We start from the raw sequence: 12,994 nt of genomic DNA on the forward strand, positions 1-12,994 counted from the left end.
CTACTAAAAATACAAAAAATTAGCCGGGCATGGTGGCGGGCGCCTGTAGTCCATGCCACTGCACTCCAGCCTGGGCGACAGAGCAAGACTCTGCCTCGAAAAAAACAAAATTTTTTTTAAATGCATTGTCAGTGTAGAACTTATATATGTATTTGAAAAATCTGTGGCAGAACAATATTAAAATGTCACTGTTTTCATCTTAGGTGCCTTGTCCACATTTTGCGAGAGACAACAGTAAAATACTCCAAAATACGTTCTTTTCATGGTCAGTGTCAGCTTGATTTATGTCGACATGAGGTTCGGTATGGCTGTTTAAGGGAAGATGAGTGCTTTTATGCCCATAGTCTTGTGGAACTGAAAGTGTGGATAATGCAAAATGAAACAGGTAGGTTTGTGTGTGACTGAGAAGTATGTCTCCTCAAAAGCAGACAGGGTTTAATGAAACAGTAATTTGGGCCTGGCGTGGTGGCTCATGACTGTAATCCCACTACTTTGGGAGGCTGAGGCAGATGGATCACTTGAGGCCAGGAGTTCAAGACCAGCCTGACCAGTACTGTGAAATCCCCATCTCTACAAAAAATACAAAAATTAATCGGGCGTGGTGGCGGGCGCCTGTAATCCCAGCTACCTGGGAGGCTGAGGCATGAGAACTGCTTGAACCTGGGAGGCAGAGATTGCAGTAGGCCAAGATCATGCCACTACACCCCAGCCTGGGTGATAAAGTGAGACTGTCTCCAAAAAAGAAAAAAGAAAAAAAAAAAAAAAGGAATTTGGAAATTTGGAGACCTACCCTTCTCCATCAACAAGATGTGGCGACACTATTGATTTTGTCCTGAGCTTTAAACTTTTGATTTTTAGAGTTGCCTATTTTGAGTGTGTTCTCATGTCATTAATTACTGATACGAGTTGATACATGCAGTTGTTGGGAGGAAAGATTCCTCAGGAGGCACAAAGAGCTATATTTGTGTATATTCCATTTCCAAAAAGAGTAAGGTGGTCTTCATCCTTGCTGATGGATTAGGATGTATGAGAATAGTTTGGAAGCTGAAGGTTCTCCACGTCTAACTGCACCCAGATTGGTGGGCTGTTGCTCTTATAGATACAATTTAAAGTAAGGCTTGTACATTCCCCAGGTATCTCACATGATGCTATTGCTCAAGAATCTAAACGATATTGGCAGAATTTGGAAGCAAATGTACCTGGAGCGCAGGTATTTTTCTCTTGTGTACTTTCTGCATTTGGTGTCCTTTCTGGAATTGCCTAATAGATGTTGGTTGTTGGTGGATGCAGTTAACACTTACAGTCCAGTTACTTTCTTAATGTTCATTCAGGTGAGTCATTCTTATGAGAAAAAACAATTTGCATTTTAGTTGATTATAATAAAAAAATTATGCATCCCACAATGCCTGCCAAGAGTGGAGGACACTGTTTTCTTATTTAGTTTAATTGACAAAACACCTGGAGTTCTGGGCTTTATGGATTCTTGGAGTAAGGGGGCGGTAGATTATTTTTATAGGTTAGCTTTCCACCTGGCATCTCTCGTTTTTCCATTGCTCTCCCCTCAACACCCCTGACCCAGATAAAACAATTCTAGTCATCAATTTCAAAGATGGGTTTCATAAATTAAAGTTTGGCATCTATAATCTACTTTTATGATATTCTCTTACATTTGGGGGAAGAATTGGAGATGTAGTTATCAGATATAATGGTCAAGTCATCACGTCAGATAAAAATGGGAAATTGTATATTGTTGTGAAAAAAATGCATGTTGATTTAGTATTTTGTCATCAGAAAACTGGTTTTCTGTAAAAAAAAAAAAAAATTAAAACGAATCTTTTAATTGTTTAAGGTACTTGGTAATCAAATGATGCCTGGATTTCTTAATATGAAGATAAAGTTTGTGTGCGCCCAGTGTCTGAGAAACGGTCAAGTCATTGAACCAGACAAAAACAGAAAATATTGTAGTGCAAAAGCAAGGCATTCGTAAGTATTGTGTGTGGAAACAATTCCTATTTTGTAATTTTCTGTTTCATAGGTATAAAATCATACACATAAGAAAAAAGTTTAAGGCTTTGAAGAGAGGAGAGAAAAATAGATAATTTACGGTAATTACAAACACAAGGGAAGAGATTTTTAGGACCTAGTAGATAGTAATTCAAAAGTAGTGTTTTTTTCCTATATTTTATCAATTCTTTGTTTAGGGAATAGGGAATGTTTGTAAATGATAATAGGAAGTGAAAATATAGAATCATAAGGTATTTATAGAATCATTGAGAAAAAAATTCTCTGGTTCCTCAGGTACAAACTTTGTGCCTCTCCCTTTGTGTTATGTCTTTTGCTCGTGTGTCTTTGTTTTTTTCTGAACTCCATTTTTCTTAGGTGGACCAAAGACCGGCGTGCGATGAGAGTGATGTCTATTGAACGTAAGAAGTGGATGAACATCCGTCCTCTCCCCACAAAGAAACAAATGCCTTTACAGTTTGATGTACATACGTAATTTTTAAGCCACTTTTTTTTTAATTAGGCATTTCAAATCATTAGAAAATAGTAGTAATTCAGATTGAAACTCAAGCCCTTTAAATAGTATTCGTCAGTAATAATGCTATTTAAATGGTTCCTCTTTGGTTTTCCTTCCCCTTTAGTATATGTATGATTCCATAGCAGTTTTCATATTGATTGGAATTTTATTAGTTATTTGGAAAAAGTAAATAGATAGTGGATCTGAGGAAGAGTTATGGGGACAATGTAACTTATTTTTTAGATGAATTACTTTGGGGAGGGAATGAGAGCAAATTTTACTTAATTGTGATTTCTTTGGTTTGATACCAGACCCAAGGTTTTCAGTATTATGAATGCTGTTGATGAGTTTGTTTTTATCATGCCTTGTCTCTTTCACTGCAGCAAGAGATATGTAGCTACAAGACACCTCACTTTATAGGACTTTCTAAAAGTAACCCAAAGGAAAATGTTCAATGTTAGAGGAACATGTTCTTCAAAAACTAGAAAATACTAGACTAACTTAAAGTTAGGATAGTATTTCATTCACATATTTCATCTTGGTACACTGTAGCACCTTACCTGATCTTGAAGATGATTGTCTGAGCAAATCACTTGAGTTGTCCTGGACTTTCTTCTTCAGGAGAGAGAGGGTCTGGAGAGCGTCCAGAGGCACTTCACATGTGCATTAGCAAACAGGGACACTTGGAGCATCCACAGGTAGTAAGCTCTCTACCCGGATTGAGGAAATATGGAGGGAACCTTTTGCCCATAGAAGCAGGGCAGATGGACTGTAGAGTCCTCTTGTAAATGAGGCCTCTCTCTGAACTGCAAGAAAGAGTTGAAGAAGAGGTAGATGCATTTTTCACCACCTACAGTACCTTGCAGTTTTGTAAAACTTACACAAGTAACACAGCCAGTCTTTTTGAGGGGTTGGTGGGTTTGTGTGTGTGTGTTTTTTTTTTTTTTTTTTTTTTTTTGAGACGGAGTCTCGCTCTGCCGCCCAGGCTGGAGTGCAGTGGCCGGATCTCAGCTCACTGCAAGCTCAGCCTCCCGGGTTCACGCCATTCTCCTGCCTCAGCCTCCCAAGTAGCTGGGACTACTGGCGCCCGCCACTGCGCCCGGCTAGTTTTTTTTTGTATTTTTTAATAGAGACGGGGTTTCACCGTGTTAGCCAGGATGGTCTCGATCTCCTGACCTCGTGATCCGCCGTCTCGGCCTCCCAAAGTGCTGGGATTACAGGCTTGAGCCACTGCGCCCTGCCGGGTTTGTGTTTTATCCAGAGTAGTTTTAGACTCTGCTGGGTTTGTGTTTTATCCAGAGTAGTTTTAGACTCAGATTTTATCAATGGGTTATGTAGGAGGGGGAAAGAAGTTTATTTGGAACACTGATTTCTTGTGGTTTAAAGGATGATGGAGATAATATGTATATCAAGTACCTTGTTAAAATGAGTACAACTGAGAACAACCCTGGTTCCTGAGGCAGCAGCTTAGAGTGTTGGTTATTCTTTAATCTTGAACATGGTGTAGTACTGTGCAACATTACAGTAGCTTATTTCCTCTCTTTTTTTTTTTTTTTTTTTTTTTTTTTTTGTTTGCATTTTTTCTTGCTTTGTCACCCAGGCTGGAGTGCAATGGTGCGATCTCCACTCACCACAGCCTCCGCCTCCTGGGTTCAGGCCATTCTCCTGCCTCAGCCTCCCAAGTAGCTGGGATTACAGGCATGTGCCACCACGCTCAGCTAATTTTTGTATTTTTTTTTAGTAGAGATGAGGCTTCATCATGTTGGCCAGGCTGTTCTCGAACTCCTGACCTCAAGTGACCCACCTGCCTCGGCCTCCTAAAGTGTTGGGATTACAGGCTGAGTCACCGTGCCCGGCCTGGGACCTTTTTTCTTATAGAAGAAATTATACTGTGTGTGTGTATGTGTGTAGATAGTGTGGTGAGGCTTAAAGACAATGGGCTTCAAAGTCTGCCAGAAGGGCCCCAGTCAAGTTATTCAGCCTCAGTTTACTCATGTGTAATTGGAAATAATTATGTGCAATGGTGTTATGTAAACACCTGGCATGGTGCCCAGCCTTCTCCTTTACCTGCTCTTCTTCCTGCTTCTTATCATTGAGCTTTGAAAGACTATGGTAAATGTTTCCCTAGTAATATAACTAAGTACTTACTGGGGTTTGATGGGGGAAAGAATATGACTGTTTTATCCAGTACTGACTTTATGCAGAAGATTTTAAGGGTGGGGTCACTGACATTGGTCCAAGGGAGGAAATGTGCAGTGTTAAGGGGGGTGACCAAGTTTTAGCCAAAACTCTGAAAAATGTGACAGATGCTAAGCATTTAATGTCACGTAAGCTAAATAATACAGGGCCAGCTCCCGCTGAAGCACAAACTAAGATAAGCTAATAATTAGTTGTACTAGGATTTATACCTCATACAGACAAGTAGGTTGATGGTATTCAAGAATGCGATCTCGGTGATGGAGGTTTTCTTGGTTCCTGGTTCATGATTCTTAGGGAAGTCTGCGTTCTGCTCATCACGATCACTCTATTTTCCTACCAGTATCACTGTATTTACTTTGTTAAATAAAAATACAAATAACCTGAAGAGGTATTATTTGAAAGCTGTGTAACTCCATGGTATGGCTAGTGTGATAACTGTCTTCTGATAATGCATATATCATGAATTATGGCCTTGGTTAGCTTCCAGTACTGGTTATAAGTAAGTTAAATTTCTGAAATGTTTTGGCACTGTTCAGTACCCTTTGGAGTAGCCTGCAGTTTCTTTACTGCTTTCAAGTGCTTGATGTGGAGGAATCATTAGTGTTGGGCAGGGGAAACAGGAGCTGTCAGACTGAGAGGGCCAGGGATGCTCATTGTGGAGATTAAATGTTCTGAGTAAGTGAGTTTGTAGACATTTTCTTGTTAGAAAATGTTCTATGCTTTACTCTGTTTTGGACATTTTCTTTTGAAAAATTTTGAGATAGAAACCTTAATATCATCTCATATATTTAGGGCATATAGTTAATTTGAATAGAATCAAATTAATCTTTAGAACTTGATTACTAAGTATTAGCATGGATAATAATGCTTCTTTTGAAAAATGTAAAAATTAGGCAGTTTTACTATGTGTACTTTGTCTTAATCATATTCCTATTTTTTTATACAGCTGTGCAACCATATTGCTTCTGGGAAAAAATGTCAATATGTTGGAAACTGTTCCTTTGCTCATAGTCCTGAGGAAAGAGAAGTTTGGACTTACATGAAGGAGAATGGGAGTAAGTTAATCTTTTGAGCTGTGTCCTTGAGCTAGCTTGCCTGAAAGTTCCTTTCCTCTCTATAAATATGCCAGCTTCCTGTGAACGCAGAAAGCAGTTTGCATTCTAAACGGTTGCCCCGTTTCTTCAGTAGCTCTGTTGGTGGCGATGCCTGGAAAATGTGGGCACAGCCTCAGTGGGGTAGGATCTGGCATCTGATCTGTGTTTGGTTAGGTCAGATTTGGATATAAATATATAGGTCTGCATCCTTACGTGTAATAGATGTATTCCTAAAAAATGGCCCTGGGAAGTTCAGTACTCCCTTGACTGTTTCAATCAGATCATCTGCTCATATTGGAAATAGTTTGCCTTCTGAATTAACCAGGTTAAAATTGGGGTTTCTTCAGGGAGGCATTAGTAATCAAACAGGCTCAGAATCAGAGGTCCAAGGGAAGAATGTTTATTCTGGTCAAATTCCAAGTTTATTGTGGGAGCCTTTGAGAGGAGCCGCAGACAGCCTTTCACTTTTGACCATAAAATGTTTTACTACAAGGGTCATTATTCTTTAATCTTAAGTAAACTGATGAAAGGTATACTGACTGCAGTCTCCGGATTATAAGAACCAACCAGATTTGACTATTGCCTGCCGTGTTTCAACCACATAGATTGTTAGTGGTATGTGGAGGGGATTCCCTCTAGCTGTCTTGCTAGGAGTGAGGCCATGCAGTCTGGCCTCACTGAAGATGCCCTTGCATACCAGGCTTTTGCAGTGACCCCTGCCACCACTGGTCTTAAGGAAGAAGAATTTCTAGTTTATCTCTAATCTTTGCCTGATGATACATTGTTAGAAACCATTAGGCAGACAACAAAGCCAAGTTTTGACCAGATCCTCATCACCAGAATTTTTAGCACAGCGGTTCTCAACTGGGAACAAATTTTGCCACTCCCCTTCCTTGGGGACATTTGGCAATGTCTGGAGACATTTTCATTGTCATGACTGGCAGAAGTTGCTCAGGCATCTAGTGGGTAGAGGTCAGGGATGCTGCTCACCATCCTGTAACGCACAGGGCATGCCCCCAGCAAAGAATTCTCTAGCCAGAATGTCAACCGCATGGAGGTTGAGAAACCTCGGCTTTAGCACTTGGCAATAATGCAGAATACACCTGTTCTTACCATAGGAAGCAACTGGCAGCCGCTGTCCAGGACTTGGTCATGGTTGTCTTGTCAGTTACAGCCCAGCATGTCCACCCTCTGGGACTGTGGCTTGACTGATGGACTCCCATCAGGGTCAGGATCTTGGTCCAGTAGTAGTATGTTTCTCATCTTTCTCAGTAAGCAGTGAGGAGTGTATCAGCTCCAAGTCCCCCAAGCCACGTAAGTAGCCTTGTGTGGTTCTAGCTCTGACACTGAGTGTGAAATGCAGGGCGATAGGCAGTGGTGAGGCTTTGGTGACAATGCCGTTTATAATGGTTTCTGAGTTTTAAACATCCCCAAAGTGTCGTGCAAATGCAAGGAGGGGTTCATTAATCTTGAGAACTAATATTTGCCATCTAAGAGTCCTGAAAGTAGTTCTTATGCATGAGAGTTTACCTGCTGCTTGAACTGGGTGATCTCTCCATGTCTAATACAATAGTCTCCTTCAGCCCCTTCGAGTTTCTTTTGAAATGTATGCTGACTGATACAAAATGTGCGCACAGTTGTGTGTATTTAAGTGGTGTTTAGTTGGTGCTGCTGAAAGTAATTCATTTTTCTTTAGTACAAGATATGGAGCAATTTTACGAACTATGGCTAAAGAGTCAAAAAAATGAAAAAAGTGAAGATGTAGCCAGTCAGTCAAACAAGGAAAATGGAAAACAAATTCACATGCCAACAGATTATGCTGAAGTTACAGTGAGTACCATGGGTCATTCCCCCCTTTGCTGAGCCATTGATGGAGCCTTTTTTTCCATTTTTGTTTGTTTGTTTGTTTTGAGACAGAGTCTTGCTCTGTCGCCAGGCTGGAGTGCAGTGGTGTGATTTTGGCTCACTGCAAACTCTGCTTCCCTGGTTCAAGCGATTCTACTGCCTCAGCCTCCCAAGTAGCTGGGATTACAGGCTCATACCACCACGCCCAGCAATTATTTTGTAAAAATACAAAATAATTTTTGTATTTTTAGTAGAGATGGGTTTCACCATGTTGGCCAGGATGGTCTCGATCTCCTGACCTGGTGATCTGCCTGCCTTAGCCTCCCAAAGTGCTGGGATTACAGGTGTGAGCCACCATGCCCGGCCTTTCTTTTCTTTCCCATCTTCTCCAAAACCTGGCACCATCACTCACTGCCTGCCCTTCTCTGTCCTGTGTCTTCATCTTCTCTCTCTAGTGGTTTCCTGCCACTAGCTTAAGTCTCCTCATGTGAAAAAATCCTTTCTTCAATCCTTCTGACTTTGGAGCCAGAGAATTGTAAGTCCAAGTCCTGGTTTCTCTCCTTACTTGCCTGGCACCCTGGGCAGATTATTTATGTCTCCGAGTGGGGTTCTCCTGATGGATTAGTGAAGTATGAGGAGTCTGTGACTCTTCCCTAGTGGGAGGCCCCAGGAGGTGGCTCAGCGATGTGGGCTGTCTACCCCGCTGGACCTTACATTCCCTGCTTACCGCCTGCAGTCTGGCCTCTCTCTCTATGGTTCTTGGGGACATTAAGTTACCAGTGGTCTGTTAACTGTTTTGGTTTTCCTTTAAAATTTTCAAAAAACTGAAGAGGATAATATAACAAATATCTGAGCCCACCATCACAAGTTAACTGATGTTAACAATTTGTTGTAATTACTACTGTAAAATAAAATGCTACAGATAAAGTTGGAGCCCCATATGTTACCCTTCCCAGAGGAACAATCCAGTGTGTATTTTTCCAGGCCATGTTTACCTATGGATGACACATTTATTCTTTTTTTTTTTTTTTTTGAGATGGAGTCTCGCTGTCACCCAGGCTGGAGTGCAGTGGCACGGTCTTGGCTCACTGCAACCTCCGCCTCCCAGGTTCAAGCAATTCTCCTGCCTTAGCCTCCCGTGTAGCTGGGACTATAGGCGCCGGCCACCACGCACGGCTAATTTTTGTATTTTCAGTAGAGATGGAGTTTCACCATGTTGGTCAGGCTGGTCTTGAACTCCCGACCTCAGGTGATCCGCCTGCCTCAGCCTCCCAAAGTGCTGGGATTACAGGCGTGAGCCACCATGCCTGGCTGCATTTATTCTTAAATAATCTATAGTTCTGCTTGATGTGGTTTTAAAAGTTTACATAAGCATATGTGTTACTGCCCTTATTTCTTGTTTTTTGGCACCTCAGTCTCTCTGTTGATTCAGTCGGATCCAGTTTCACCGCCCATTACAGGGCTTGTGTGTGGCCTGGCCTTGCGCAGCGTCTCTCTGCTTGTGACATGCCCTGTGAATTTCTACCTTTGTCACATTGATTCCCTTGCTACCTTTACTTAAGTGCTCCTTAGTGTTTATTATATATATGTATTTTTTTCTTCCTTCCTTTCTTTCTTTTTTTTTTTTTTTTGAGACAGGGTCTCACTCTGTCATCTAGGCTGGAGTACAGTGGCATGATTATGGCTCACTGCAGCCACTGCCTCCTGGGCTCAGGTGATCCTCCAACCTCAGCCTCCCGAGTAGCTAGAACTACAGGTGCTCACTGCCACGCCTGGCTAATTTTTGTATTTTTTGTAGAGATGGGGATTTTGCCATGTTGCCCACGCTAGTCTCAAACTCCTGTGCTCAAGCACTTCTCCTGCCTCGGCCTCCCAAAGTGCTGTGATTATAGGCGTGAGCCATTGTGCCTGGCTGCTCCTTGGTGTTTCTAGAGCAGGTCACCTCGACTTGCTAGATCATAAGGCTTACCTGGGGCCGGGCATGGTGGTTCATGCCTGTAATCCCAGCACTTTGGGAGACTGAGGTGGGTGGATCACCTAAGATTAGGAGTTCGAGACCAGCCTGGCCAACTTGGTGAAACCCCTTCTCCACTAAAAATGCAAACAATTAGCTGGGCATGGTGGCAGGTGCCTGTAATCCCAGCTACTTAGGAGGCTGAGGCAGGAGAATTGCTTAAACCTGGGAGATGGAGGTTGCAGTGAGCCAAGATCGCATCACTCCACTCCAGCCTAGGTGACAGAGTGAGACTCTGTCTCAAAAATAAACACATAAATAAATAAGGCTTACTTGGGGTGTTTCATAATAAAGAGTCTTGGAACTGGGCGTGGTGGCTTGCACCTGTAATCCTAGCAACTCAGGAGGCTGAAGTGGGAGGATCACTTGAGCCCAGGAATTTGAGACTACAGTGAGCTATGATCACACCACCTTACTGTAGCCTGGATGACAGCGAGACCATGTCTCTAAAAAAATAAAGTAATAAAAAGTCTTCATTTATACCCTACACTGAATGAGTTCAAATCTGGTTTTATCCAGTGTTGCAGATATTTATTGCCCAGGACATTTGGGAAATACTATCCAACACTTAACAGTTTGCATCTGTTGTAACACTTAAATCCCACCATCACAGTTCCTTTTGCATAGGTCTGTTCCCCACAGGGGCAGTGTCTTTACATTCCTGATGCCATAGCAGAGGCTCAGTTCACATACACTGAGTGGAGCTGCTGCTCGTCCTTTTGGAGTTGGCATGTCCTAGTCTTTCCCATCCTCTCTGAGTTTCCTCATGGTGTTAATTCTTCCCTGAATCCTTGTTTGCACCTGCCTCTTGTTCTCCCAGCAAACATCCTTGTTTGCACACCAGCTCCTATTGCCTCTTGACCCGCGATTTCCTGGGCAGGTGGCAGCATTTGTCACCCTTCTTCTCTGTGTCCTGAGTGCTGGCTTGCATCCCCATGCTGCGGTCCTTTCCTTGTCCCTATTTCTAACCTGAGTTGTATGTCTTGCCTGGCTCTCCCACCAGCCTGGGCTCCCTGGAATTGCGTCTGGGTCTTAGATCAGGTGACTGATGGGACATGTGTCTTTGCTGCACATTAGGTGGACTTTCACTGCTGGATGTGTGGGAAAAACTGCAACAGTGAGAAGCAGTGGCAGGGCCACATCTCCTCCGAGAAGCACAAAGAGAAGGTTTTCCACACCGAGGACGACCAGTACTGCTGGCAGCACCGCTTCCCAACAGGCTATTTCAGTATTTGTGATAGGTATGTAGGTTTCTACAGTTTTCCATGTCAGAATTGCTGATCTCAAATTTTCATGGACATGTCAGCTGACACGGAATACCTGGGTGTTAAAGTTCTAATGTTGCTGTGCTCTGACAGACCCTGAAAAATTCTTGGGTTTTGGCCTCAAAGTGTTTCATTGCTCATCAAACCATTCCTTTCACTCTTCTTAGATTATATGAAAAGATTTAATAGTCTTCCAATACTAATTTGAAATGTCTTAGGATAATTGAATAGAGAAGCATGTTCATTCCAATTTGCCCAAATGACCTTTGTGTTCACAGCTGTGATTCTCAAACCCTTTGCCACAACCTTTGCTCACAGTAAATGTTCATCAGATTTGAGATGGCTTTTACATTATATTTAAAATCTAGAACTTAGATCAAAGGAAGATGTTGGTATGTATCACTCCTTTGTTCGATTTTCTTAGAAAGTTTTTCAACGCGGCCGGGCATGGTGGCTCACATCTGTAATCCCAGCACTTCGGGAGGCTGAGGTGGTTGGGTCACTTGAGGCCAGGAGTTTGAGACCATCCTGGCCAACATGGTGAAACCCTGTCTCTACTAAAACTGCAAAAATTAACCGGGCGTGGTGGCAGGTGCCTGTAATCCCAGCTACTCAGGAGGCTGAGGCAGGACAATCACTTGAACCCAGGAGGCGGAGGTTGTAGTCAGCTGAGGTTGCACCACTGTACTCCAGCCTGGGCAACAGAGTGAGACTCTGTCTCAAAAAAAAAAAAAAAAAAAAAAGTTTTTCAGTGAAAAACTAAGTAATTCTGAATTGCTCATTTTATTAAATCACTGTTAATATTTAATTCCCTAATTTAGATGCATGTGATCCTTAAAACTATTGAAGACATTTTTTTCCTTGATGCCACCTCTGATTTCTTTCTACTACATCAGGAACAACTATAGTCTTTTTTCTCCTGTCAGTCAGTACTTTTCATAGAGTACATTTAAATAAAGTACTGATTTTTCTATTGTAGATGTCATGGCTATAAAATAATTACCTTTCTAGGCTTGAGATTCCTAACTAAAAGTTGCATGCAAATCATAAAGCTAGTGAAGTATACAGTTTCAAGAATCATGACACGATTTTTAGAAACAACTTGTGGACACTGAGCACCTGACTTGTCCTCACAGGTATATGAATGGCACCTGCCCAGAAGGAAACAGCTGTAAATTTGCACACGGAAACGCCGAACTTCATGAATGGGAAGAAAGAAGAGATGCCCTAAAGATGAAGCTCAACAAAGCACGAAAAGATCACTTAATTGGCCCAAATGATAATGACTTTGGAAAATATAGTTTTTTGTTTAAAGATTTAAACTAATATGCTGGCTTTTATGTATGATACCTAATCAGAGCATTGACCAGAAAAATTGAAAGTGTTCTAAGGCACATAGCAGAGGAGCTGCAGATTTTCTGCTTGTATTGGCGTATATCGTTCCTCCTGAGCAGCAACCCACAGTAGGTAGGAAAATGGGCTGTTTCACAGGCCTGGCCACGCTCTCACGGAACCATTGGCATCAGATGGTGAAGTGACTGCTACCCGGTTGCCATCTGTTGAACAGACTTTTGGATGAAGTATGTTGGGGAAGAGGATAAGGTTATATCTAGGACAACTCTTTGAGTTGGTCCTTCATATAAGAATCATGACGGTAAGAGAATAAATACTTGTACTGGGGTCAGAATACATGATCGATGAAATTCTTTACATGTTTTAGCAGAATGAATTTGTTTAATATAATAAAGTTTGCTACTTATCTGTATGTAGGTTGCTAAAAAGGATTTTCTTAACTCAGATTTTAAGCCAAATAACCATTTAACACTAGTATTTGTTAAATGGGGTATTTTTCTGTATTTGTATGTTTCACTATAATAAGGGAATTAAGGATAATGTGCATTGAGAATATTTTGAAAAATAATTAATTGACTCAAATTTTATTTCTTGGTCTTTTGCTGTTTAAATGATGATTTTGAAAGATTAAACTTGTACTGTTGGTATTGTGTTAGTGTATGGACCAATACTGCCTGTAATAAAGATTTTATATATAGATGCCTTT

General features: G+C 41.6%; 1 protein-coding gene across 6 annotated transcripts in view; it reads left to right on the plus strand.

Moving 5' to 3' along the window:
- Positions 1 to 12,994, plus strand: part of ZC3H7A (zinc finger CCCH-type containing 7A) — a 48,032-nt gene extending 35,038 nt beyond the window's left edge. For 5 of the 6 annotated variants that reach the window (XM_003916554.3, XM_017953194.2, XM_021931769.1 and 2 more), the window contains 8 exons: positions 204 to 385; positions 1,134 to 1,210; positions 1,850 to 1,983; positions 2,380 to 2,485; positions 5,664 to 5,772; positions 7,508 to 7,641; positions 10,748 to 10,911; positions 12,072 to 12,994. In XM_003916554.3, the coding sequence (XP_003916603.1) occupies positions 204 to 385; positions 1,134 to 1,210; positions 1,850 to 1,983; positions 2,380 to 2,485; positions 5,664 to 5,772; positions 7,508 to 7,641; positions 10,748 to 10,911; positions 12,072 to 12,261 (1,096 nt within the window). In that variant the 3' untranslated portion in view covers positions 12,262 to 12,994. The remainder of the gene's footprint in view (positions 1 to 203; positions 386 to 1,133; positions 1,211 to 1,849; positions 1,984 to 2,379; positions 2,486 to 5,663; positions 5,773 to 7,507; positions 7,642 to 10,747; positions 10,912 to 12,071) is intronic. The other variant, XR_001898050.2, reaches the window with a different exon arrangement.

The sequence above is a fragment of the Papio anubis genome, chromosome 18 (genome assembly GCF_008728515.1).
Source record: "Papio anubis isolate 15944 chromosome 18, Panubis1.0, whole genome shotgun sequence".
NCBI classification, from domain to species: domain Eukaryota; kingdom Metazoa; phylum Chordata; class Mammalia; order Primates; family Cercopithecidae; genus Papio; species Papio anubis.